General features: G+C 36.2%; 3 protein-coding genes across 6 annotated transcripts; 1 reads left to right on the top strand and 2 right to left on the bottom strand.

The window, feature by feature from the left end:
- Nucleotides 1–634: 634 nt before the first annotated feature.
- Nucleotides 635–19,116, bottom strand: LOC125678946 (radial spoke head protein 6 homolog A-like). The gene is made up of 13 exons (XM_056156089.1): nucleotides 18,638–19,116; nucleotides 18,114–18,317; nucleotides 16,095–16,284; nucleotides 15,650–15,692; nucleotides 14,175–14,461; nucleotides 10,514–10,538; nucleotides 7,069–7,185; nucleotides 6,724–6,821; nucleotides 4,792–4,936; nucleotides 1,922–2,040; nucleotides 1,590–1,734; nucleotides 1,272–1,395; nucleotides 635–1,067 (listed from the first exon to the last, which is right to left on the bottom strand). The coding sequence occupies exons 2-13, from the start codon at nucleotides 18,314–18,316 to the stop codon at nucleotides 833–835; spliced, it is 1,731 nt and encodes a 576-aa protein (XP_056012064.1). The 5' UTR covers nucleotide 18,317; nucleotides 18,638–19,116; the 3' UTR covers nucleotides 635–832.
- LOC130052078 (uncharacterized) lies at nucleotides 19,112–23,211 on the top strand. 3 transcript variants are annotated; one of them, XM_056156092.1, is made up of 4 exons: nucleotides 19,112–19,396; nucleotides 19,591–19,609; nucleotides 20,079–20,378; nucleotides 22,814–23,211. In XM_056156092.1, the coding sequence occupies exons 1-4, from the start codon at nucleotides 19,373–19,375 to the stop codon at nucleotides 22,816–22,818; spliced, it is 348 nt and encodes a 115-aa protein (XP_056012067.1). In that variant the 5' UTR covers nucleotides 19,112–19,372; the 3' UTR covers nucleotides 22,819–23,211. The 3 variants fall into 3 exon arrangements, with proteins under 3 accessions (XP_056012067.1, XP_056012065.1, XP_056012066.1); XM_056156090.1 differs by lacking the exon at nucleotides 22,814–23,211 and having other exon boundaries at nucleotides 20,079–21,345; XM_056156091.1 differs by lacking the exon at nucleotides 22,814–23,211 and having other exon boundaries at nucleotides 19,112–19,609; nucleotides 20,161–21,345.
- Nucleotides 21,692–24,944, bottom strand: LOC130052079 (uncharacterized). 2 transcript variants are annotated; one of them, XR_008800440.1, is made up of 8 exons: nucleotides 24,742–24,944; nucleotides 24,213–24,388; nucleotides 23,891–24,036; nucleotides 23,495–23,714; nucleotides 23,172–23,365; nucleotides 22,840–22,908; nucleotides 22,383–22,618; nucleotides 21,692–22,232 (listed from the first exon to the last, which is right to left on the bottom strand). XR_008800440.1 is itself a non-coding variant. In XM_056156093.1 (5 exons), the coding sequence occupies exons 2-5, from the start codon at nucleotides 23,244–23,246 to the stop codon at nucleotides 21,812–21,814; spliced, it is 801 nt and encodes a 266-aa protein (XP_056012068.1). In that variant the 5' UTR covers nucleotides 23,247–23,365; nucleotides 23,495–23,712; the 3' UTR covers nucleotides 21,692–21,811. The 2 variants fall into 2 exon arrangements, 1 of the variants encoding a protein (XP_056012068.1); XM_056156093.1 differs by lacking the exons at nucleotides 23,891–24,036; nucleotides 24,213–24,388; nucleotides 24,742–24,944 and having other exon boundaries at nucleotides 23,495–23,712.
- Nucleotides 24,945–25,280: the final 336 nt, after the last annotated feature.

Genomic DNA, 25,280 nt, shown 5'->3' with positions numbered 1-25,280 from the left:
TTATATACTTTAATGAGGTCCTGCCAATTTTGAATAGAAATTTTTGATTTCCTGTTTATTCTCAAACGTGTATCCATGCTTTTTCCTACCTTTGGGTCCCCTGAATTGAACAAACTTAAATTTGCACTACCTGAAGATACATGTACTTACATATAAATATAACTAATCTTGGCCCTATTGTTGTTTTTGAGAAGATTTTAAAAGATGTTTCCCTATATATATAAAACATTGATCACTATTTTGGCCCCAATCTACCCCGGGGGTCATGATTTTAACAACTTCTGGGAATGCTTGCATATTAAAATATGACTAATGGCTCTGTTGTTATCGAGAGGATATTCCCGTGTAAAACTTTGATACCCCTATTGTGGCCTCACCCTTGATTTGAACTAACTTGAATTTACACTATGTCAGTAAGCTTTCATGTAAATTTCAACTTGTCTGGCCCAGGAGTTCTTAAGAAGATTAGAATTTCCATTCACCCGATGATACTTTATGGCAAGTTTGATTGAAATTGACTCAGTGGTTCTGAAAAAGAAGTCGAAAATGTTGAAAGTTTACAGACGGACGCCGAACAAAAGCTCATTTGAGCTTTCAGCTCATGTGAGCTAAAGATATAAAGTTAAAACAATTCAAAGATTATTTCATTTTACTTGTGACAAAATCTCAGAATGATGACGTACGAGGTTATGCCAGAAAGTACTTGTTGCTTAAAAGCAATACAGCCGTAATAAATCATTTTCATAATTCGTTCCATTACACTTTGATTAATAGACAAGCCATTTACTAACAAATTGATATACTATGATTTTGACTTCGAAATGTCTCTATATCAATCGTCCACATCCGAGGTTTCCTCTTCCGCTTGGTCCTCGCCGAACTCCTCATCAAACTCTTTGTCCGCCAACGCAGCCTTAAACGCCGACTCCTCGGCCGGTGACGGATCTTCTGCTTCCGTGATTTCAGGTCCGCTCGGAAATTCTTCCATGATATCCGGCGGCAGTTCCGGTTCAAAGGCGTCGCCTAAATTTTTCTGTCCCCAGCCATTGTATATTGACGTGAAGTATCTAAGCAGAAGATAATCATTCACTGCATTGTGACATATATTCCTTACACTAAATCACCCAGACGCTCATTCAATTTATCAAAAGATGTTTGATTATCATAATCACGTGCGTGCATCATTTAGATAGATCTGGACTAAAGCGAGACATTTACAATTTCCTGTTTTTCTTGATATATTTGGACTACAACAAACGTTGTGGACCTACCGCCCCCTCTCTGCTCCAAACGACCATGATCCAGGCCAAGTGTTGGACTGGAGCACCGCCAGGGCAAATTCTGGTACCACGCGGGAAGACGTGCGTGCTATCCATGCTGGCGAATCAACTATCGCTGCCAAATAACAAAATTATTCCATTAATATTAGTAACAAAAAGCCACAACAGCAGCATCGCAAAAGATCCGTATAATTACGTTGTCGGAAGACAAGCACAAAAAGTTATGTCATCAAAGGCAAAGATGTATCGAGTTTCTTTCATGCACTGATTTAAATTTTTTCCCCCGCATAAATAACGAGAACAGCGTACGTTGATCTTCTGAAACAGGAGTCAGTAATGGCGGGCCAACTTCCGGTTCTGGTTCATCCGGTTCGTTCCGTTCCTCCTCATCAGATTCTTCCTCGGCTCCTTCACCTGATTTAGACTCCACAGGGTTATACCACGTGTTCCTACCCTGTTCATTGATTAATTACAGATTTCATATTCTAATTACAGAGTTTTAATTTAATTATACAGTGTAATTACAGAATATATGTTTGGTATTCTTCTCGTCCTAACCCACTAATTGATTAATTACATATTTTATGTTCGATAGTCTATCGTCTATTAGATGAAAGCATCACATCAGACTTGATGCATACCTGCGGCAAAATAGACTGCATATGATGGCACCACGTTTGCCCTGTTGGATCACAAAGGTCGCGAAGAGGCATTCCTTCAAACTCCTGATCAATAATGCAATTATTTCTGCCGTTCGTTCCTGAAATTGGAAATCGTGAACATGTATATCAAAATCCGCCTTTGAAACCTCACATCGTATACTTTTGCGACATTCAGTCCATTTCTCATTTGCGGTTTTGCTAGTACCGTAAAGGCGCATGTTTTGCGAGTTTCTTTATCAAGCTAACTTGATAGTGCAAAATCTATGGTATAAGATGACGACATACTTAAAAATACTTACAATTTGCAAATTAAGATCAAAGTACAATGTAGTTCGAAACAAATTGACAAGAGGCCCATGAGCCCCAACACTATTCATAATTTATAATTTGGGACACTAACAGTTCAAAACTTTAAACACTCTTTAACCCTAAACTGGTCCCAGGGCTCATCCTGTATTGAACAAGCTTGAATCAATACTACAACTTTGAACCTCAACTTAAACCTGCCCTTGTCCCATATGCGTCGTGCTTTGAATAAAATTAAATGTGTATAGATTTGACAAACTGTATCCTTGAAAGGTGAAGATAACGAATAGTGATCAATTTCATAACTCCTATAAGGAATACAAAATTAAAGAGTTTGGCAAACACGGACCCCTGGATATACCAGAGGTGGGATCAGGTGCCTAGGAGAAGTAAGTATCCCCTGTTGACCGGTCACACCCGCCGTGAGTCCTGTATCTTGATGGTTGTAGTTCTTGGAAATATTTCAAAACTTTCCTGTCGTGTTTTCTGTCTGCAGATTTTAATCCTTCATTGTGGTTATCAATGCTACTCGAGGGTGCTTGTATGATGATTTGATAATTCATACTCTTAAAAAGTTTGTCTTGAGAAGAACATCCTAGAAAAACCTGCATATTCTCCAATATGTTCCGCTAAACAGCTGTGATTATAATCCCATCCTGACTCCGGGATTATGATCCCATCCTGACTCCAGGTTTATAATCCCATCCTGACTCCGGGATTATAATACCATCCTGACTCTGGGATTATAATCCCATCCTGACTCCGGGATTATATCCCATCCTGACTCCGGGATTAGGGAGTTAAACAAGCTTGAATCTACACCACACCCTGACTCCGGGATTATGATTCCATCCTGACTCCGGGATTATAATCCCATCCTGATTTCGGGATTATGATCCCATCCTGACTCCGGAATTATGATCCCATCCTCACTGCGGGATTATGATCCCATCCTGACTCAAGGTTTATGATTCCATCCTGACTCTGGGATTATGATTCCATCCTGACTCCGGGATTATAATCCCATCCTGGTTCCGGGATTATGATCCCATCCTGACTCCGGAATTATAATTCCATCCTGACTCCGGAATTATGATCCCATTCTCACTGCGGGGTTATGATCCCATCCTGACTCAAGGTTTATGATCCCATCCTGACTCTGGGATTATGATTCCATCCTGACTCCGGGATTATAATCCTATCCTGACTCCAGGATTATGATCCCATCCTGACTCCAGGATTATGATCCCATCCTGACTCCGGGGTTATAATCCCATCCTGACTACGGAATTGTGATCCCATCCTGACTCCGTAATTATAATCCCATCCTGACTCCGTAATTATAATCTCATCCTGACTCCGGGATTAGGGAGTTAAACAAGCTTGAATCTACACCACATGAGCATACATGGGCATTATTATACAAATTGTAGTCTCGTTGTTTTTGAAAAGATTTAGAATTATGTTAAGAAAGAAATCGCTAACAGGTATATACCTATATGAAAATTTAAAATCCCAATTGTGATCCTATCCTCGTCATGGTGTCATGGCTTAAACAAACTTTGATTTTCAATATAAGAAATTTTTAATGCTAGTTTGGGTTTTTCCATCCATCGTATTTTCACTAAAAGTATATTCCCAATTTCTCCTCTTCGATAGGGGTATGGCTATTTTTTTGGACATACTTGAATGGTCTGAACCCATTAATGATTTGCGACATTTTTTTATGATTTTTATTTTTGTGCACATATATCAGATAAATTAACATCAGAGCGAAAAACAAATCATAAGCTGACGATATGTAAGGTTTGAGGAGGGAGAGGGGGTTAAGAAAACAGCGGGTTCCACCTATTCCATTGGGTATCAAACTTTTCCTTTTCAACATTTTTATGAGCAATAAATTTTTGAGTTTCATAAAAAGATTTAATTTTTAATATTGCAGTGCGCACATTCAAGGACTTCTCGGTGCACCTTGTTGTATACACACAGCATTTAAGCTATAGGACAATGGTGTTCTTAATCCTACTATCATTTTCAATAAAACCAAGGATAAAAGATTTTAGATATTGCCTTGGCTTGCCACCTTTAGATAGCAGTGTAATAATACCATGTCTTTGTGTAATAGAAAGACTCTTATTCTTGCAGCCATAATTAATAGATCTAACTACAAAAACCCAATATGTTTCCAAAACATTTTGAAGAATTTAGCACAAAAACCATCAGATCCTGGGCAATTTATTAGATTTCATTTTTGTAAAGAGTATTGGAGACTTCGTCAATAGTAATTAACAGAACAGCTATTAATTAGACGTCGTACACTGACAGGAAAAATATCTGATTTGAATGGGATAAAATACTCAGCTCGCTATTGTACAATCTAACTGCTCAGTCGAAGACCTGTTAACAATGACCTGATGAGGGTGATACGATGGCGAGGGCCATAAGCATACCTAGCCATCAACCACAACTCGGTATTGTCATGGTACAAAAGCATGATTTTTCTAATGAATCTTTGATTTCAAAAAATGGTAGACTTCTCTGACCAGATTCTTCGGCGTCTTCCTCCTCTTCGTTGTCGTCAAACCGGAAGTAACCGATTGGCGATATCGTCGTGGCGGCGCTGATGCGTGCAATTTGTGCACGCAAAAAGTTCTTCTCCACACCAGGAAAGGGAGGATGGCTTACAATCTGCGAAATATATGTATGTTTAACAAGCATATATATAATGTAGACTTTGGTTTATTTTTAACTTAGACGTTTAATTTGAATCTTCGCTCTTTACATGTTTTTTTTTCCTGTCGAAATCACCTCTCAAGCATAAGATATCAAACAAGGACTTTACAAATACATTATAAATAGAACGCAAGAGAAAGATTAGAACATGTATTAAATTGCATGGTCATTTTTCATGGTTAAGGTTAACATGGTAAATTGACAAAATTGGTTATGATGGATAGATAAGATATTTACTTGAAACTTTAATTCTGAGAGCAAGAGTGAGGTTGATACTGGTTTTTAAAGCCCTAAATCAAAGACCAAGGACACCATAGCAAAGTTTGAAGAATTGATTTTCAGATGGTATCTACTTTTATCCATACATGATAGAGAGGTATTTTTTAAATTCATTCATCACACATACGTAAAGGTGAGGAAAGAAAATTCCACTGAATTGGTTTACAGATGCAGTGTTTGGGATTTATTTTTACACAACACCGTGTGGCATTTACCTTTAACATATCGCGTATACGCATTTTATGAAATGTCTATTTGGACCAAAATTATGGACCTGTTTAAGATGTTTGAGATTATGTTTAGAATTCAACAGTACAAAGATATTCAGCCATTTTACTGCCTACTTTATGTAAACACACGCACGCACGCACACACACACACACACAGGCCCACCCACCCCCACCCCACACATACACACATTTGTTTTACAATGTATGTAGAAATTGTGAAAGAACAGAAACTCAATATTACTCTCATTGATTGATAATGCATATATCTCTATATCTCTGATTCATTCAAAGCACGCATTAATTCAAAATTAAAGTATGCATAATTAATGACACTTTCCATTATTTGAGTTGAAGCTAATTTGGCGCTCAATAGAAATTATAAATTTATAACATTTTGCTTTATTTCATTCTGCATTGAACTCGACTCAAAATATGATAATTACGCTCATATTATATATAAAGATAATGATATCGTTAATTCAGTTAAAGAGAATTTTATTTACATTTTGTGGTATTAATTCTACGTTGAAAACATAATAATGCAAAATGTAATAATTCAGTTTATTATATACCCATATACCCATATTCGTTGATACTGTGGATTTCACAGCGTGTGATCCGGTTTTCCGGATCACCACACTGTGGTTTTCTGATTCCGTATCAGTATCCTCTGAAACTGATGCCGTCACAATGACGTCACAATGCATCACCGCAACGTTATTTGTGGAAAATATTGACCTCGTCACAAACGAAACCACGTACACAAAACATAATTTCATAGTATGTCTGTGTTTTTGATAATTTGGATTACATTTATTATCTTATGAATGTGGATTTAAAATTGACAAGGGGGTATATAATAAATTTATCATTACTACAGTAACTTGATCCGAAGAGTTGGATCACGTCTCATTGACAGGCGCGGATCATCAGATCAAACTCGACGCTTCGCGTCTCGTGTGATCTGATGATCCGCGCCTGTCAACTCGACGTGTTCCGACTCATCGGATCAAGTTACTGTAGTAATAATATATATTTATTCCATTTTGCGTCGTTATTACATTTTGCGTCGTTATTTCATTTTGTGTCGTTATTACATTTTGCGTCGTTATTTCATTTTGTGTCGTTATTACATTTTGTGTCGTTATTTCATTTTGCGTCGTTATTACATTTTGTGGCGTTATTACATTTTGTGCTGCTACAGTGAAATGAATTTGTATAGAAATTTCTTGCATGTTCATTGAGATCTCCTGTGAAGAATCGTCTGATTTTCCGAGCTGCAACAATTTGCGCAGGGTTGATGTGTGGCAGTCGAGTCCAAGGTAAACCAGCTAAAAAAAATACATCACAATGGTCAACGACTAATACTACTAAACACAGCATAGTAACTTAAAATCATACGACGTGTCTGTATCAATATTTCAGCGAAAGAGTAAGGGTGCTGTTCAAAGGGGAAAATATATGAAAATATGTCACTAATTTTTTCTTTTTTAAATTTTTTTTTCTTAAAAACTGTTTTTATCTCATTATTATAACCTATATCGAGGTCTCTAGATTCAAGGAGGGATTTTCACTTACGTTCGCTACAGACGAAGTACACATGCTTGTTTAAACCCGTTCCCAAGCTCTCGCAAGGAATTGTGGGAGGTGGTTTATAGAATGGCTTGATATCGTCCGTTACAGTCGTGGATTCATCTGTAAATGACTAAATTTAGATTGATAGCATCAAAGTTATCCAGCATTGTTACTGCACTGATTTATATTTAGAGCATCGACAGTATATTTATCACTGGGTTATCTTTGTTCAATTGCTGTTGTCGTTGATATTCTTTACTCTGGTGGAAAAACACAGAGGTATTAACGCAGAACTGAAACAATCTTTTATCTGAATATTCGGTTTTCGAGAAATATATCTCAGTTTCTTCCAATTTCTTTGGAACGTTTAACTTCATTTCATCTCAATGATTAACAGCAAATGTCAAAAGATTTTGTATCGTCTTCCAGAATAAAAGAAGTAAATGGTAATTTGTTTTTACAATTTTATGATCGAAAGACGTATTGAATGCACAGAATGACGTCATCAGCCTGTCTTGGATGTTGTTATTATGTGGAGTGTGAGTTATCATTGATAACGATAATAATCAGAAATGATGGGTATAGTCTAGTGCAGCAAAAATCAGAGGCAAGAATTTCAAAGAAAAACTATATTACCGTTGTTTTTGCCTCTGACATCTTTACAAATTGTAATTTAAAAGCCATTTCGTTATAAAAGCGATCGATGCAGCTGTGAACGATCTGCTTTAGTACTGTGGTCATTTCTCAAAAGAGGCTTTAAAATGGGAGTAACCCCAACCTGGGGTAGAACAAAGTAGGCCTACAACTATTTGATTTGATGCAGAATTTTCTGTAGATTTTGGAAATGATGGTTGTAGTCTGATAAAATGTGTTTGACTTAGCCTAAATTTGGATTTTCTGTCACAAAGTCACACTATTTTTGTGAAAAAATTAGTGAGTACATTTTGTCTAATTATGACTGACTTTATGCAGGAAATCAAACAAAAATGGTTCTAAACCACGTAGCCTAACCCTGCCAATTATATCAAGACTTTTATATGACAATACTGTGCAGGTGTTTTGGATAATGAAAGAAATATGGACTTAAATTATCAAAAACGTCTTCATTTTTCGTTCCGAGTACGCTCATTTCGTGCGTCTGACGGACCGATTCATCAGAGAAGTTACATATACTACACATCAACATTTGTCTTATTGACTCCTCTCTCGACTGGTATATAGTTTGCATGTGTGGCATAATCCATTAGGCTGTAAGACTGCAAAATGTTACCCCCACCCTCAAATTTGAGAAATTGTTAAACATTTGTGCATTTGTATAGAATGGCAAATATATCGAAGATAAAGTGGTTAATCATGCAAAACAATGAAAATTTATCATAAATAAGCTGTATTAGAGTCTAGATAAAATGTTCTAGTGCTGTTCTATAAAACTATTGCACATCTACTAAGTCATTGGGTACCTTCGCTCCGTAGTTACATAAAATTAAGGAGTTGGTGGATTTTTATTTCAATGTTATTTTGATATGCTAAAAGCCACACCCCAGAAAACCATTTACGAGTTGAAGCCAACTAGCAACAAGTTTAGAATTAAATACCCCACTATATTTATACCAACAACTTCAGTTGTTAAGACAAAGTACATTGTACATCTGGGTATTTACTAATTGTTAATGCTTGTGACATGAAAATATATTGAATAATTCATTAAAATCACAAGTACATCTAAGTACCTAAGACTGTTGAAGTACCGTATCTAGTTTGTCATCAATGTGACATGTGAAATAACTATGCATCACTTATACATGTAACTGTCTGACATGATATACGTACATGTATATGCTCATACAATCTTTTCAATAAGTTTAGTGATTCAATCATTGTTAACTGTACAAGTTTACAATCACTTATGTCATATATGCTATAAGTGCACCATAAGTACAAAGTAAAAGAGATACAGTGAATGGTAAGTTGTGAATGTAAATCCAAGGAAGAACATGTCTTCGCTTTCTTTCCATACAATGTAAAACTTATACGGTACCAATTTTGATGCACCAGATGCGCATTTCGACAAATAATGTCTCTTCAGTGATGCTCAACCGAAATGTTTAAAATCCGAAATAACAATGAAGTTTTAAGAGCTATTTTAGGGGGTAACAGTGTATAAATCGGAAAATCGAGGGGTAGGGTCATGTATTGTTGCAGTTTTCGGAGATAAGCGGTGATGAATGCAGTCATGCCATATATGATTGTTTAGCTGAAATATCGTAGAAGAGAACAGTAGTATATATATTTGCATCGCAAATTCCCTGAAAGCTCAAAGGACCGACATTCTCAGGGGGGTGCCATTCGGTGTCATTTGAAGCTAGGTACCTTGTGTTATTATTAGTATACAGACGTCAAAACTTATATACAGAAACAAGTGCCTGTGTTGCAGCCTAATGGATTATGCCACACATGCAAACTATATACCAGTCGAGAGAGGAGTCAATGAGACAAATTTTGATGTGTAGTATATGCAACTTCTATGATGAATCGGTCTGTCAGACGCACGAAATGAGCGTACTCGGAACGAAAAATGAAGACGTTTTTGACAATTTAAGTCCATATTTCTTTCATTATCCAACAAACCTGCACAGCATTGTCATATAAAAGTCTTGATACAATTGGCAGGGTTAGGCTACGTGGTTTAGAACCAATTTGTTTGATTTCCTGCATAAAGTCAGTCATAATTAGACAAAATGTACTCACTAATTTTTTCACAAAAATAGTGTGACTTTGTGACAGAAAATCCAAATTTAGGCTAAGTCAAACACATTTTATCAGACTACAACCATCATTTCCAAAATCTACAGAAAATTCTGCATCAAATCAAATAGGTTGTACTTTGTTATACCCTAGGTTGGGGTCATCCTAGAATTTGAAATTGTTGCCACTGCACTATTATGAATCTTGATGAATATTGTATGTTTATTTTAACGGCATTGAATTCCGACAGAAATGAAAGTAGAATGTCAATATAGATAATAGATTTAGATTTCATTTTTGAAAAATACATGAGGATATGAACAGCAACGCTTCTCGTTTTCATCCTTCTCGTGAATCACTACCCTGCAAAGCTTTAGCGCTTCATGAAAACATGCCGGGGTGAAGTGCTGCAGTTCATACCTTCATGCATTGTCAAAAATGAAATTTATTTATCAATTATATTTTTAAAAGATATACTTCACAGTAATGTTCTTTCCTACTTCGAGTAAAAACAAACAAATATAAACCCAAATAAACACATACAATAAAAACAAACAAAAACAAGACCTGTTGTTGTAGCGAATTGTTCTATACATATACAAAGACACACAATAAATACAACAACCAAACAAAAAACAACAGCCGGAAAAAAGTCCGTCGAAAAACAAAGAAACTAGCATCTTCACATTTCACAGATACATACCATCAAAGATCATGCTATCCTCTATCTTAAACAGATATAAAATAAAAGATTAAAGGAAATTACAATTGGTGTGCTTGGTATTTATTACCATCTCATAGGTTCACTTAAACAGAAAACTGATATGACCTAGTCATTGGTCAGTAATATCAATCCTAGCATTCATTTCCCTAAATCTGGTCTTCTGGTGGAGAGTAACCATTTCAAAGAACAATACTTCAATTTCAAACTTAGTTTATACCGCAATCATTTCTGTGTTTTGACAGAATAGCTATTCAATGGACAGCACGTACACGCATTCTTTGCCTTTGTACGAGTCTGGTGAGTTGTTTTTTGTTTTTTTTTATTTTTTAGCATGAAATATGAAGATAACGAACAGTGATCAATGCAAGGTGAAGATAACGAACAGTGATCAATCTCATAACTCCTACAAGCAATACAAAATAGATAGTTGGGCAAACACATAAACCCCATAAAAATATGAGGACAAACATGGACCTCTGGATACATCAGGGGTATAACTAGTTGCCTAGGAGGAGTAAGCATCCCCTGTTGACCGGTCACACACCGTGAGCCTTCTATCTTGATCAGGTAAGGGGAGTAATCGGTAATCAAAACCAGTATGGAAAGAATGGCCTAAACGTTGGTATGAAACACATCAGACAGCATTCTACCTAACGAGAGGTTGTATTTGTATATAAGATCATTATAACGAGCATATAATATGCAAAATCCTTACTTTAAATGACACTCTTGAAACCCCTATAACATCAACTTAAGAGTCAGTAGCTTGCCTCGATTTAAGAATTAATCACACACAGAACATGCTCTCGCGTATCGAATCAGTTAAGAGGCATAAACATCATATACAGGTGACTATCTTATAGACTGCTCGTGAATCCATAATTTGTGTTTGTAGGAAACATCTCTGTTCTGGGGAAAATAACTATTTTGGGGGGACTCCACGGGATTTCATACTTTGCATGTTTATCCTTTTTATGTCTAGGGATGGCCACTCCGTGTCATAGGGTTTTTCTATTTTGAGTTTCTTTATTACCTCTCTGTTTTGGTTTGACTTTTCTTTTTTCTTTTTTTCTTCTTTTTTTAAACTTTGCCTGTGGAGTAAGAACTATTTTGAGACATATTTTCTTCGCTCATCAACCATAGCTGTTTTTTTTTTTAAGCCGCTTCATTGTTTGGTCTTAGATAACCACTTTACTGAAAGGAATTTCGGAATGTTTCTCTGTCTTTATGATAGATAATGTGTCTCTTTGATAGACTATTACTATGACCGTTCGCGGTAGCTCAGTGGCAATCTCTACCCAGAGTTATCGTTCCCGCTATGCTCCACTAATACCTCTGTCAACGTCTAAAACTCATATCAAAACGTACTAAAACTAACTTAGCATATCAAACTGTAATGATAATATCTAAGCAAATCAAACATTTGTCTGAATTTTATAAACGCAGAAGCTGGTAAATATGAGACACCTGAGCGAATTAAAAGGTTTTATATAAATATTCATTCATCCAATAATACTAGAATAATCATGGAATTCTTGTTTTTGTGAACTTACTGTAAGATTTTAAGCTTAACACTAAAACTTGTAAAATCATACTTTATAATGCAATAGGTAGAAATCAGTTTTGCCAAGAATCTTGACATTCAGACGTTGACAGAGGTGTTGTAGCGCAGCGTAATACGCCCTCTGGTGAGAGATTGGCTCAGAGGTAGAACATTCACTATGTGATCGGGAGGTCGTGAGTTCGAGTCCCGCTCATACCAGGGCTGCGTCTGACCTTAGACGTTAAAATAGGTAGTGATTGCTTTGCCAAACGCTCGATTCAGAAGTGAGAATCACGGGTCTTTCGAATATGACTTTCAAAACGAAGGTCCTGTGTCACGGCGGGCGTTGGCACGATAAAGAAACCTTACTGCTACACTCCTGGGCGCTGAGCATAGGTCTGAATTTGTGGTATTTCACCTACAACAGGTGCCGTCTCAATATAAAACGTTCAACAAGGGACGTAACACACAATTATATGTGTGTGTAATAGACTGTTACTTTGCATTTATCGACCACCATTACTTTGTATTTAAGATCGACTATAACTGTATTAGATCAGTCGTTCAAAATATTTCTTTGTTAAACACCACTCTGATTGTACGCACAGGTACTCTGAAGTTGATATCAAAAAGATGCTGAAGTTCCTCATTGGCAATATTTACGCAGATCTTTGTGATCGAGTCTTCCAACTGTTAAGTAAATATTTTCTTGAATGACTCATCACAAGATATGAATATTTCTGTGTTCCTTTTTTATTGAAAAAGCAGCTACCTATGATGTCAAAAAGCCTAGTCTTTTTATCGCGAGGAATGGTCTTGTAAAGTGTTGATATATCATACGTTTTGATGTTGTTGATTTTGGAACAGTTTTGTGATTTCAAATAAGCTAAAAGTTCTATGGAATATCTTAGAATCCATATTTGATTTACACCACTTCTCAACTATGTTGTGGTACAATTTAAGTCTGAAGTTTTGCCTTCACAGCTGTTAATATTTTCGTGAGGAGCAAAGATAGGGGCTTGGTAGAACATTTTCTGGATCCAGCAATGTAGATCCCCGTAAGGGTTTTTGACAAGTTTTGGAATCCAGTATAGGAACGGTAACTCATATCTATTCGTCCGATTGACTGGGATATTACAGACGAAGCAGATGACTATGATATGAAAAAAGTCTAGTCTTTCGTTTATTGTGAGGAATGGTGGTGTAAGGTGTTGAAAAGGTGTACAGTTTGATGCTGTTGGTTTTGGAAAAAATATTTTGATACCAAAATAACTAAAATATTTCATAGTCTACTCCTCTGTCTTTATGATAAACTATTACTCTGTTTTTATTTTCTTACGAGGCTAAATTTATTTAAAAGGAAAAAAACATCCTATGGCCTTCAGCTCAACATTTAGATATATCGACGACGTTTTATATATTAAATATAATCGTTTTTATCCAATGTTGTTTCGATATGTCTCAGTGAACTCAAAATCAAAGACACCACAGTCTTCCACATCTGCTTCATACTTAGATATTTTATTGAAGTATTGTCAACTTCCAATATAAAATGTAGAAATATTCCATTATCACCAACGTATGTATGGTGTTTATGTCTCTCAACTGATTAGTTATACAAGAGCTTGTTCTGCGTATGATCAGGGTTTTTTTTCCAATTGTGGAAGGCTACTGACAAACAAGTTGATGTTACAGGGGTTTCACAGTCCCGTTTAAACTCAGCATTTCGCAACTTCTATGGTCGTTATACCGATCTAGTTTGCCAATACAGACTGTCATTGGATCAAATGTTGTCTGACGTGTTTCATACCAATTGCTAGGCGTTCTTTACACACTGACCTGATTATAAGATATAGGGCTCACGGCAGGTGTGACCGGTCGACAGGGGATACTTACTCCTCCTAGGCACCTGATCCCACCTCTGGTGTGTCCAGGGATCCGTGTTTGCCCAACTCTCTATTTTGTATTGCTTATAGAGTTATGAATTTGATCACAGTTCATTATCTTCACCTTTTTATTTATGATAGACTGTTGCTCCGTATTTGTGATGGACTATTGCCCCGTATTTGAGATAGACTATAATTTGTCGCTTTCTACCTTATCGTTAGATGATGTATCGTCTTCCTCGTCACTAAGATCGCTCTCGTAATCGCCGTCTCTGAACTCGGCTTCCACTACATAGTAATTCTTTCGTGTACCAAGGATCTTTCCCCAGAATCGCAGGGTCTCGACCGGCCAGTTTTCAACCAGTTCCCTCATGGCGGTTGACATTCGTATGAATTCCTCCCTGGGGAGCCCTACCCCAGCTTGTTCAAAACAGAGAGCCTGCTTCATCAAGTTGGGTATCAGGCGATAAATGTCTTCATCGTCTTCGTCTGGCAAATCTGTATATGCGCATGTAAAATCATAGAACAAGGTAGTTTTTGGCCGAAATATGCCACGTTTTTAAACTCCATAAAATTTAACTGGGTCAAAACCCTAGGATCTGTACAATTCAGTTGTATATAATTCATGCATATTTAGATTAACAAATAAAACTTCGGTGCTGAAAACGGCGCCGTCATGATTTTTGTGTATTCAACTAAAAACACTCAAATAACCCCATACAAGCTTATTTGGTCAGTTTTGAAAATTATTTTTGCACATTAATGGCAAAAATTACAAATTGTGACCCCCCCCCCCCCCCCTTGCACTTCATCACATATTTTGAATGAATCGTTAGAGAACGTTGTAATTTATCACTTGTTTAAATTGATGCCAATAACGCGCTAATGCCGAATAACGCTGTTGGAAATGCTCATTGTTACCCGTCTCGTCTGCCGACACCGCAAAAACAACATCCTACGCAGAATTTTCGAAAGCTTTTACCCGCAAACAAGACTACACTCAAATCCACATGTTTTTCACATGTGTGTAAACAGCCCGAGTGCACCTCAGGAAGTAGCCTCAGCTACCAACATCAAATAGTTCCTTTGTATACAACTGATTATTTCCGAAAATTACACAAAATTTTCTAATCAGAGGTACAAAAATTAAGAGAAAAGAAGAAGAGGAAATGAGAAGAATCGCGCAGGGGGAAAAAATCATTCTTTTAAATATATGGAACTACCATTGACTAAGTTCATTTTGATTGGACAATTACCGGTGTGATACCTTTACACATTAGACGAACGATCCCGATGCCGGCATATTTTGTAGAATATTGAATATACCTTTCTGTCTGCAGAATGTGTATTGATACAGTAGTTCATATTTTTAAAATTATTTTTACTACCCCCCCCCCACCCCACCCTTTCAAATTTTCCGTTCCAAACTCGGCTATACCGTACTCGTTTACCATGCCAAGAAATTCTTAGCAAAATCTCCGGTATAGAAAAACCGTTATAAATCAGTGACCGCAATTAAGAGATAAGCGACGGCTACTATTAATCAGCATGTAATATGGCCCTATTGAAACCAACGAATTCAGACCGGACGGGATTTCTTGGCATGGCCCTTTTATGCAAAGAATAATTTTTTTCTAACCCGACGTCATGTGCAATATACTTGTTCAGATTTTAAGTAATACGTACCAAAACTTTCATTTGGGATGAATTTCGGCTCTCCACAAGCAGTCTGAAAAATTTAAAAGTGCTTGAGGATAGGTAACAGCATCTACCCCCTAACCCCCCCCCCCCCCCCCCCCCCCATGTTTCTGGTCCATCCTACATGTATATGCTAATCGGGTTTGGGTTTTTTAAAATGAAAGGTTTGTTTAATTTTCGGAGTTATGGCATAAGATGGACCAGAAATACGTCATAAAGGAGTGATTGACCAAAAAAGTCACAAGAGGTCCGGAGGTAACATTCTAAGGGGGTTGGGGAAGGTGCTGTTTCCTGTCCTCATGTACCTGTGGTTTACAACTATCTGGGTTAACGAAGTACCAGTGTATATATACAAAATAAGATCTGTCGAATAAACAAAAACTCAAACTAAATACTTCTACCAGTCCTTAGCATTGTAAACAAGAAGTCGCACCTTCATCATTCGCCACTGCGCCTGCGCTAGAACCTCAGTAGGCGTTTTGGCGGGATTGTCTTTAATGAAGGGTTCCTTGTACGCAAACCTCTCTCGTTTGTAGGTTCTACTGTCGTCTTCTAATTTCTCCAAAGCTTCCTCCGACTTTTCTGCTAAAATGTTTGCCAAAAGTGTACTCATATGGTTGTACCTGAAATACAAAAAATGTTGAAACTGTCTGCGTGCATGTTCATTACAAGTATTTTCCTACAGTTACTTGCAATTTAGAGAAATAATTGTTCCATAGAAACCAGTGCGAGTTAGTAACCGGTCTTTTTTCAAACTCGACCCCCCCCCCTCCCCCTAATCTTCATGAGACACGAGGCTTGCTGCGCCGGAGTGATAAAACAAAGTTGATAATGGGAAAAGTAGTTTTGGATCACAAAATATTCGGAGGGTACCTTGTGTTCCAGACATACTGATGTTCATTCATTGTGCCCCTCCTGTAGCAGTGCCTTGGTTTATTGGGAGGAGTAATTTTGTTTCTTCATTTAGGCTCTTTAATTCTCTCTCTCTCTCTCTCTCTCTCTCTCTCTCTCTCTCTCTCTCTCTCTCTCTCTCTCTCTCTCGCGAAAAGGGTACATACTTGGGTAACCAGCCCCTTTTTAATTTTTTTTTGATCCACCACTGTTCTGGGGGAGGGGTGGCAATTATCTCAATTCAGGGTGAGCTAAAACCGATCTAACAGGGGTTTTATTCACAGACGTTTTAAATTACAGAAAAGGACAGCCAGAATTACATTGAATGTGAAAGTAATTCAGACTTCTACGGTTGATATTTTAGTGTTCTTAAATGGATGCCTGTTCATGATTATTTTATATATAGAAAACTAATGCTTGCTTTTAAGGTTCTAAGTCAAGTTAGTTCCAGAACAACAAGAAGTAGCGATAGTGGCGTTTTATGTTTACCAAAAGTTCGAACTGAATATTATAAACGGTCTTTTAAGGTATCCTCCACAATTTTATAGAATCAGTTGCCGAGTCTGTCAGAAGCTGTGGTTCTATTACATTTTTTAAATCAGCATATTTGCAGCATTATTACTCAAATAAGTGATATATAGACATGCATACCCCCCCCCCCCCCCCCAATGGTATCGTGTTTATATTTTATGTATATATTTTATATTGTTATCTATTTTTCTATTCTCTCATTTATTTGTCTGTGAATATGTTTTATACAGGACCACAATGTAAACTAGTCATTTGTACTAATTGTGCTATCCTGTCTAAATAAGGAATGTATTGTTGTTATTATTATTAGCTATAAAGTGTAACTTAACGTTGCACCTCTATAACTAGAGCAGTTGTAAATTTATCGACATAACATTACCACATTCCTCCCCACCGAAAGTGGAGTGAGAGAGACACCCCGACCTTAAAGGTGCGTGGACACGATTCCAGCTGAAAATTTTGAAATTTTATTTTTCTATTTTTAATGTTTAAAATGCGTAACTAAGGTATTTCTAATGGTCAGCAAAATTTTGAATGTCAGTTCTCGAGGTACATGGGAGATACAGAGCTTACAATTCTTTGTTATGTTAGAAAGGCTCGTGTCCTGTTTTTTGTTTACATATAAGCTCGATATAACGGTAAAAGTTCGTTTAAAGCAGATTTTTTAATTTACAAGTTAATTCTGAAAATAATTCAATAGCTCCCAGTGTTTAACATATCTCATTTTCTTTTAAACATGATATTTCCTATCAAGCAATCTATATGTAAACAAACACATGGCACCATCCTTGTTTACATAACACAGAATTGTGAGTGCTGTATCTCACTTGTAACTCAAAAACTTATATTCAAATTTTGGTTGACCATTAGAAATACTGTAAACAATAAAATTGGAAAAGAAATTTTTAACCTCAACCGTGTACATGCCCCTTTAATTTCATATAATCAAAATTTGTCGCATTATGATCAATGCACCATCTTGATGCATGTAAAAGCACACGACATGTTTATACTGTTGAAAATTACTTACAAGTTACGCCCATTTTCGCTCTCTTCCTGGAGTAGAAACAGTTTGGCATTGACACAGCGCTTTTCCTCAGGAGGTAACACTCGGAAACCCTCTTCTTCCTCTTCAGCATATCTTCGCTCCTCTCTCTTCTCTGTATCATCGCTGATGCTGTCGTCGTGGGGCACATTGCTGCGACCTCTGACCCTTCTCGTTTCTCCTTTCATTCTGTAATGAAATATCTCAATAAAAAATTCGCAATGTCAAATAAGAAATAACGAAATATGTGATCATTGAATTAATACGATGCAGAGCATGAAAAACAAATTCTACTTATGGACTTCCATAACTCAAGGTTTTGAAATATGAGTTAAAAGATCTCTCTCTCTCTCTCTCTCTCTCTCTCTCTCTCTCTCTCTCTCTCTCTTCTGTATAGCTTTCATTAATATCTTAAAATTTCTCTGGATTTGAAAAAAATATACATGTAAATATTAACAAACTAACATGTAATTTGATCATACATTTCTTTTGTGAAATTTTGTACGTACCTTGCCGATAAACAGAGGGTTGCGCATGCAATGAGAGAAAACGTCGAAAATCAAACATTTACACGCAAATTGATAACATTGAAAGGTGCTCTTAACAACGAGATAACATATACAACGCACACTTCTAAAAAAAAAAAAAAAAAAAAAAAAAATTATCTACCCCGTTTATACGTTTAGATTCTGGCTAACCAGCTAGATTCACATATTAAACAGCTAGATTCTCATATCATACAGGAATATGATTTTAATAATTCATATTTTCTTGTGTAGCAAATCAGGTCTGCTGTCATAAACGCATTGGTTTGTGTGTACAAATCGCTATAGATATTAGTTCAAAACATCAACAAGATAACTTCGACTGAATTCGCGGTTCGGTTCTGAGAGTTTATAGGGATCATAGTCTGTACACTCAATAATCCCTGCGAATCTTGATATACAACAATTTAAATGTAGACAGTTCCTCAATAGTTTACGCCAGCACCGTTTCCGGTTTTAAATATTAGTCACGGTTTATGGGGGATACTGAAAACGCTTTATCAATTAGACGCTTGAAGTAAACAATGGTGAAATATTGTTGTGTTCCACTTTGTGGTGGTTTTGGGGGTCACAAGTTTCCCACAGATCAGGAATTACTCTTGAAATGGAGGGTAGCGATCAAACGGATGGATAGGAAAACAAAAAAATTATGGAACCCAGGAAAAGAAGACGTTGTTTGCCATATACACTTCACAGAAGATGACTACAAAATCACCGAATCAGGTTAGATCGAGGTCCTATCAATCAGTTATATAAAGCTGCATCGTCAATTGATTTGTTGAATTGTTTGAATTTTTCCTTCTTTCAAATATTGATTTATAAAGTTTCTTCATTTTGTCTTGTATTCGTGTATTGATAACGTTCTTTTTTACATTCTTGAATGCGTTGCTTTGTGGTTTGTTTTTACTCTTTTTCAGGTGCAACTACTGACATGTGGTATGTATCACAGTATTCATTTAATATAATACTAGGCTATATGACGAGACACATACTGCTTTGATAAAACGTTACAGGATGAAAGAGTGCTATGATACCATATATGTATATATATACACACATATAACCAGCTGAGTCCTGGTCTCCACACAATGTAATTAAAATTAGATCTTCCATCCGCTCCCCAAACTGGGGAGCGGATGGAAGATCTAATTTTAATTAGATTGGGTCTGCACATTAACAATCACCATTTTCTGGTGTTATTTTCATATATTTGGTGACACCCCCCCCCCCCTAATATTTTTTACAGTAGAAGTGACTGCTAAAAATGCAAGGTTGAATTTGCTACATGACTATTTATGTAAATCAATTATAACAAATCTAGTTTATAATTAGCGAATCTTAAAGCTTTTAAATATAAAGTATAACTTACAACCAACATTCCTGTAACATATTCAATTTGTGACAGGTGAACGAAGACGACTTAAGTATGGAGCTGCGCCCTCTGTTTTTGACTTCAAGAATACCAGTACTACCCAGGAGTCTGACAGAGCTAAGCGAAAGAGGCTGCGAGAGTCTACTCAAGATACATGTACTCCAATGATTGAAGACCTGCCCATGTATATGGATGAATTGATTGTACATCACGAAGTTGTCGTAGATCAGTCATCTACAAGTATGTCCACATCCATGCCAGAAGAAATGTGTTCAACAGCTGAGAAAGAAATCCAGTGTGACATACCTACCTTAGGTAGATTTTCAATTGAAGGTATGAAACTGGACACTAAGATGCTTTCTTATTACACTGGTTTGAATGGCTATGATCATTTCATGCTTCTCTTTAATATTCTTGGACCAGCAGCTTTTGACTTGAATTACAAATGTGGCTTATTAAGTCCACAAGATCAGTTGTTTTTAACTCTGATGAAACTCAGACAAGCAAAAGAAGATGTGGAACTTGCTATGCTCTTTAAAGTCTGTGAATCTACTGTTTCTAAAATTGTAACAACTTGGATTAACTTTTTGTATTTTCAATTAAAAGAGTTAGAGGAACAATTCTGGCCTTCTAAAGACATCATTAAAGAACATATGCCAACAGATTTTGCTAAAAAGTTTCCCAATACACGCGTAATTTTAGATGCAACCGAGCAACCAATTCACAAACCATCAAATGTTGAGGCACAATCCAAAACATGGTCTTCTTATAAACACAAAAACACGTTGAAAACCATGGTAGGTGTAACTCCAAATGGAGCAGTATCTTATGTATCCTCTACTTATGGGGGCTCTGTGTCTGACAGACAAATCATTGAACACTCTACTCTGCTAGATGTAGGCAAATTTGATGCTGGTGACAGCATTATGGCAGATCGGGGAATTCTTGTTCAAGATTTATTTGCGAATCAGAATGTTTTTATTAATACACCTACGTTTCTCAAGGGCAAAAGCCAACTTGACCCCGAAGAAATAGTTAGAGATAGGCGAGTTGCCTCAAAACGTATTCATGTAGAGAGGGTGATTGGGCTTGCAAAGAGGTTCAAAATTTTGAAACATGAGCTACCAATGTCAAAAATCCCCCTAGCTTCCAGAATTGTGTACATTTGTTTTATGTTGTCAAATTTTAGGAATTGCATTGTTGATAAAAGTGCTTAAACATGTGCCAGTAGTATATCAAAATGTACATGCATACATGTCTAAGTTTAATAAATGTATGCCCTGCACATACAGTGAATCCCTTGAGAGTTGTGTTCATATTTCTGCTTACAAGTTTTAAATGTATCGTACATTTTTTGTATCCTTTATGCAACATGTGCTGTCAATATTCAAAGGGATACATCATACAAGGATCTAGGTAGACATATCAACTTTTAAGTGTAAAAGCTATTTACCTTGAAAGGGTCAAAGTACAATATCTTTTTGTAAAAATCAATTTAAAAAGTTTAACACTTTATATAACCAACATCTATGCATTGTTACATGTATATTGTCAATACAGAAAATTTCATATCATGGATATGCAATGTATTTCATCTGAAATTGATTGGCATTCTGGGCAGAAACTTAGGCAAAAAAACATGAAGAATCATTTGCAGACTCTAATGAAATCATGAATACAAAAAAGATTCTGTATAAAAAAAATGAACTGTCTCGATAAATCATTTAGAAGAAACTTTAACACAAGTTTGCATATATGCTTCCACTTTACAGCAAGGATAACAAGTATGGCATGAAAAATTTATCATAGAATACATCAAGCTTTGGAAGAAGAGAATTCTGGCAACATTCTACATCAATATGTACTTTCTGGATGAACAAATCTTTGAAAGTGTATACAACAAAATAGCAAATTTGTTTTTTGGCAATAAGCATTTGGCCTTGTATTTGGAAAAAATATTTAGAGGTGGGTTTCAATTTCATTTCACCAGTTACAGAGTCCATTGTTAGATATGGGAAGTACTTTCCAGGCTGAATCTTCTCAAAGCGACCAGCAAAGGGACATTTGACTTCAATTAGTGCATCATTGCCAACGAGTCCATCCGGTGATGCCCCCAAGTAAGGTCGATCCATATCAACAAAGAAACCACATCTTTGAACACCTTGGCCAGTCTCTCTTTCAAAGGATCTGTAATGAGAGATAAAAATAAGAAAAGGCATATAATATATGTAAATAATAATTTACTGATTTGACCAATGCTTATATAGAGCGTTAAGATTTACAAACCAGGTCTCTGCTGTACACGTGATTGTCTGACTAGCTCACACTAAAACATACCTAATAGCACGTGTCTCGTAGGTACTTCCATGGACTAGAGCTTCACTGCGAAATACAGCAGCAGAAGGCTGGTATAGGGACTCGCAGAGTTTCTGCCTATTACGCCTGTCTGTAGCTAAACAGATATCTCCAAATCTTGAGGCTGTGATCCGCCATGATCTCTCCTTGAACCAATTATTTGAGCTGGCTTGTCCACGTGTCTGCTCCTCAATGGCAACTACTTTATCTGCTGTTACCTTTAAAAAATTGTATATAACAAAAACCATATATCTTGTACTGTGTTTTGTAGTATAAAATTGCATGGTATTAGTAATACATATGAACATGAGAAAAAATCCTTGCAATCAATTTACATTGCACATTATATCTTATTTTAACACATATACAACATTTGCACAACTGTCATAAAATTTAATTTTGTTGAAATGCAGTTTAAGCCAATTAACAAAAGACCTACCTCAACAGCTCGTTGAACCCAATACTCTGTGAAGGGTCTTTCCAAATAATCATGGTCCAATACTGCTGCCTAGTGAAACAAAAGGTGTTACAGTTTGTTTGTTATTAAACACTTTATTTTATATGTGCAGTTTTACCCATCACTACTTACTGCTTTAGATTAACAGACTTATAATTTTAAAATCAACATTTTATATGCATTACTAATATAGCTTGCTATAAGTTCACTAGCGAGATACTTTTGACTTGACACTGCTTATAATTAGCGATGTACAGGGACATTAAGTGAGATTCTTGCTTGTGTGAGTAATGCATTTTCATGCTTATGTTTACCTGAATATTTGCTTTCTCGATGAGATATCTGTATGTCAGATTGTCTGAGGTCTCTGCACATTGGTTTAAGACCATATTGCGAACCCTATCCGGGTAACCAGCTACACCTTTTAGATGTTATGGGCGGGGATCATTTAAAAAATCATCAGTCAGATTCCGCTTCCTGGGCAGATCTTCAGCTTTGACTGGTGAACCTATATCAAAATTTGAATATGTTAAACATGTGGAAAAAAAATAAATTATTGTACTTGATTCAATATATGGTCATAAAACTATTGCTTCTGTTCATCATGGAACATCACATAATATTCATGTATTTTTACCTGAGTATGAATGTTTGGGTTTATGAAATGTCTGCAGGTTTTCTGTGCATGATCTCTGAATCCTCAAACCTTTTCCTTCAGAACAAGAGAGTAAAACTATGGCAACAGCAGCAAGATGCTTGCAAGTTCCATGGGGACCTCGTCCTGCAGGACACTCACAATGGCTGTTCAAGATGTCTCCCGAGTTTTTGTCAAATTTTAATTTGAAGTTGTATGTTACCTTTAATTTGAAATACATACATGTATTCTGGGTAATATAATTTTTTTTAGTTATTTTTACAAAAATATCTCAGTACAGAGTAATAAAATAAGAGAAAATAACTGATAACATACATGGTACATGTACAATTAGTACTACAATGTATATTATATCCACAAATTAAATGTAATACTTGCCTTTGTTTTCATGGCTGCGCCAACAATGCCTGTAAAGAACAGGGAATTATCTTCCTTTAAATATGACACAGCCAAGACTCTATCACTTTCAACAATCAGCCTTCCTTTCTCGATAGCCTTGACATCACCAGTGCTTTGTCTGTCACCTACACATAAGTACAAGCTCATGATTTTAAAATTTATTTACTTATAAACACATAATTATATATATGTACAAATTATTCTATAAGATATTGCACATTCATTAAATGACTCCTAATGTTAGATGTATGTTTTACAAAAATGTTGTTCTTAATCATACAAGTAAATTATAAGAACAAACCTGCTAATCTATGTACAAAATACATGTCTATCTGCTCAATGCCTATCTCTGGGATTTCTTCTTTATGTGATTCCTGGAGCTGTTGAAATCCCCTCGTTGGCCAATCAACTTCCAAAGGCTCAGGTATATGAATTGGGTCATTCTTGAAATCTTTATTTCTATCATATGCCTTAAGCCTACAATAAAGTACTGTACAATGTCCACTTCCCATAAAAAAAATATTAGGTACCAAGACGTACTAGTACATGTCAGTGAATGCCATTGTATCATGTATTACAATATTAACAACAGTCCGTATAGTACTATAATTATTACGTATAATTGATGACATAAATATAACTTATATCACATTAATTTATTGAATTTTGATGCATTTTGATAAAAGAATTGTCGCACTGAGCATCAAAACAATATTTAGGCATAATCATGCCGGCGTAAACATCCTCCGTCGTCTGCATGGGTGCAGAGCTACGAATTTGTTGAAATATTACAAACGAAAATAACGGCTATGAGGTATGAAACTACAAACCTGTCTATAAGGTCGGCTTTTCTGCCTCTCGTGGTGGCTCCTTTTTTCTTTAACTCGTCTTTGAGTCGAGAGACGGAAAACTTTACGTAAGTTTCTCTTTCCATTTCAGTGTTTACAAGCGTCTAAGTGAAATAAAGCGTTTTAACGTATCCCCCATAACGACATAATTTTTAGAACCGGTAACGGTCGTCGGCGAATACCATTTACAATATAATTTCGTTTTCCATGTCTGATAACCAAAGTAAAAAGCTTTACAGTGCAATGTGCGTCACAAATGGTTCGAATTACGCTGCGTCTGTGAGGATATGCAAGGTTATGAATTCAACTGGGAAAATCAACCAAATTAATGACATTATGACTGGAATCAGAAAGATATTGAATTTGCTAGAAATGTCTTTATGAATTTTATTTATCCCCTTATTACGTTGTTCATTGTCTAATCAATTGGTTGATCGATGTTTGGAAGCTTTAATTCAAGGTTGTAAGTCATTAAAAATAATCGAAAAATATTATAATGTATGAGCATATAGATAAAAGAA

This window comes from Ostrea edulis, chromosome 2, assembly GCF_947568905.1.
Source record: "Ostrea edulis chromosome 2, xbOstEdul1.1, whole genome shotgun sequence".
NCBI lineage: Eukaryota > Metazoa > Mollusca > Bivalvia > Ostreida > Ostreidae > Ostrea > Ostrea edulis.
This window is presented reverse-complemented; position numbering and strand designations above follow the sequence as displayed.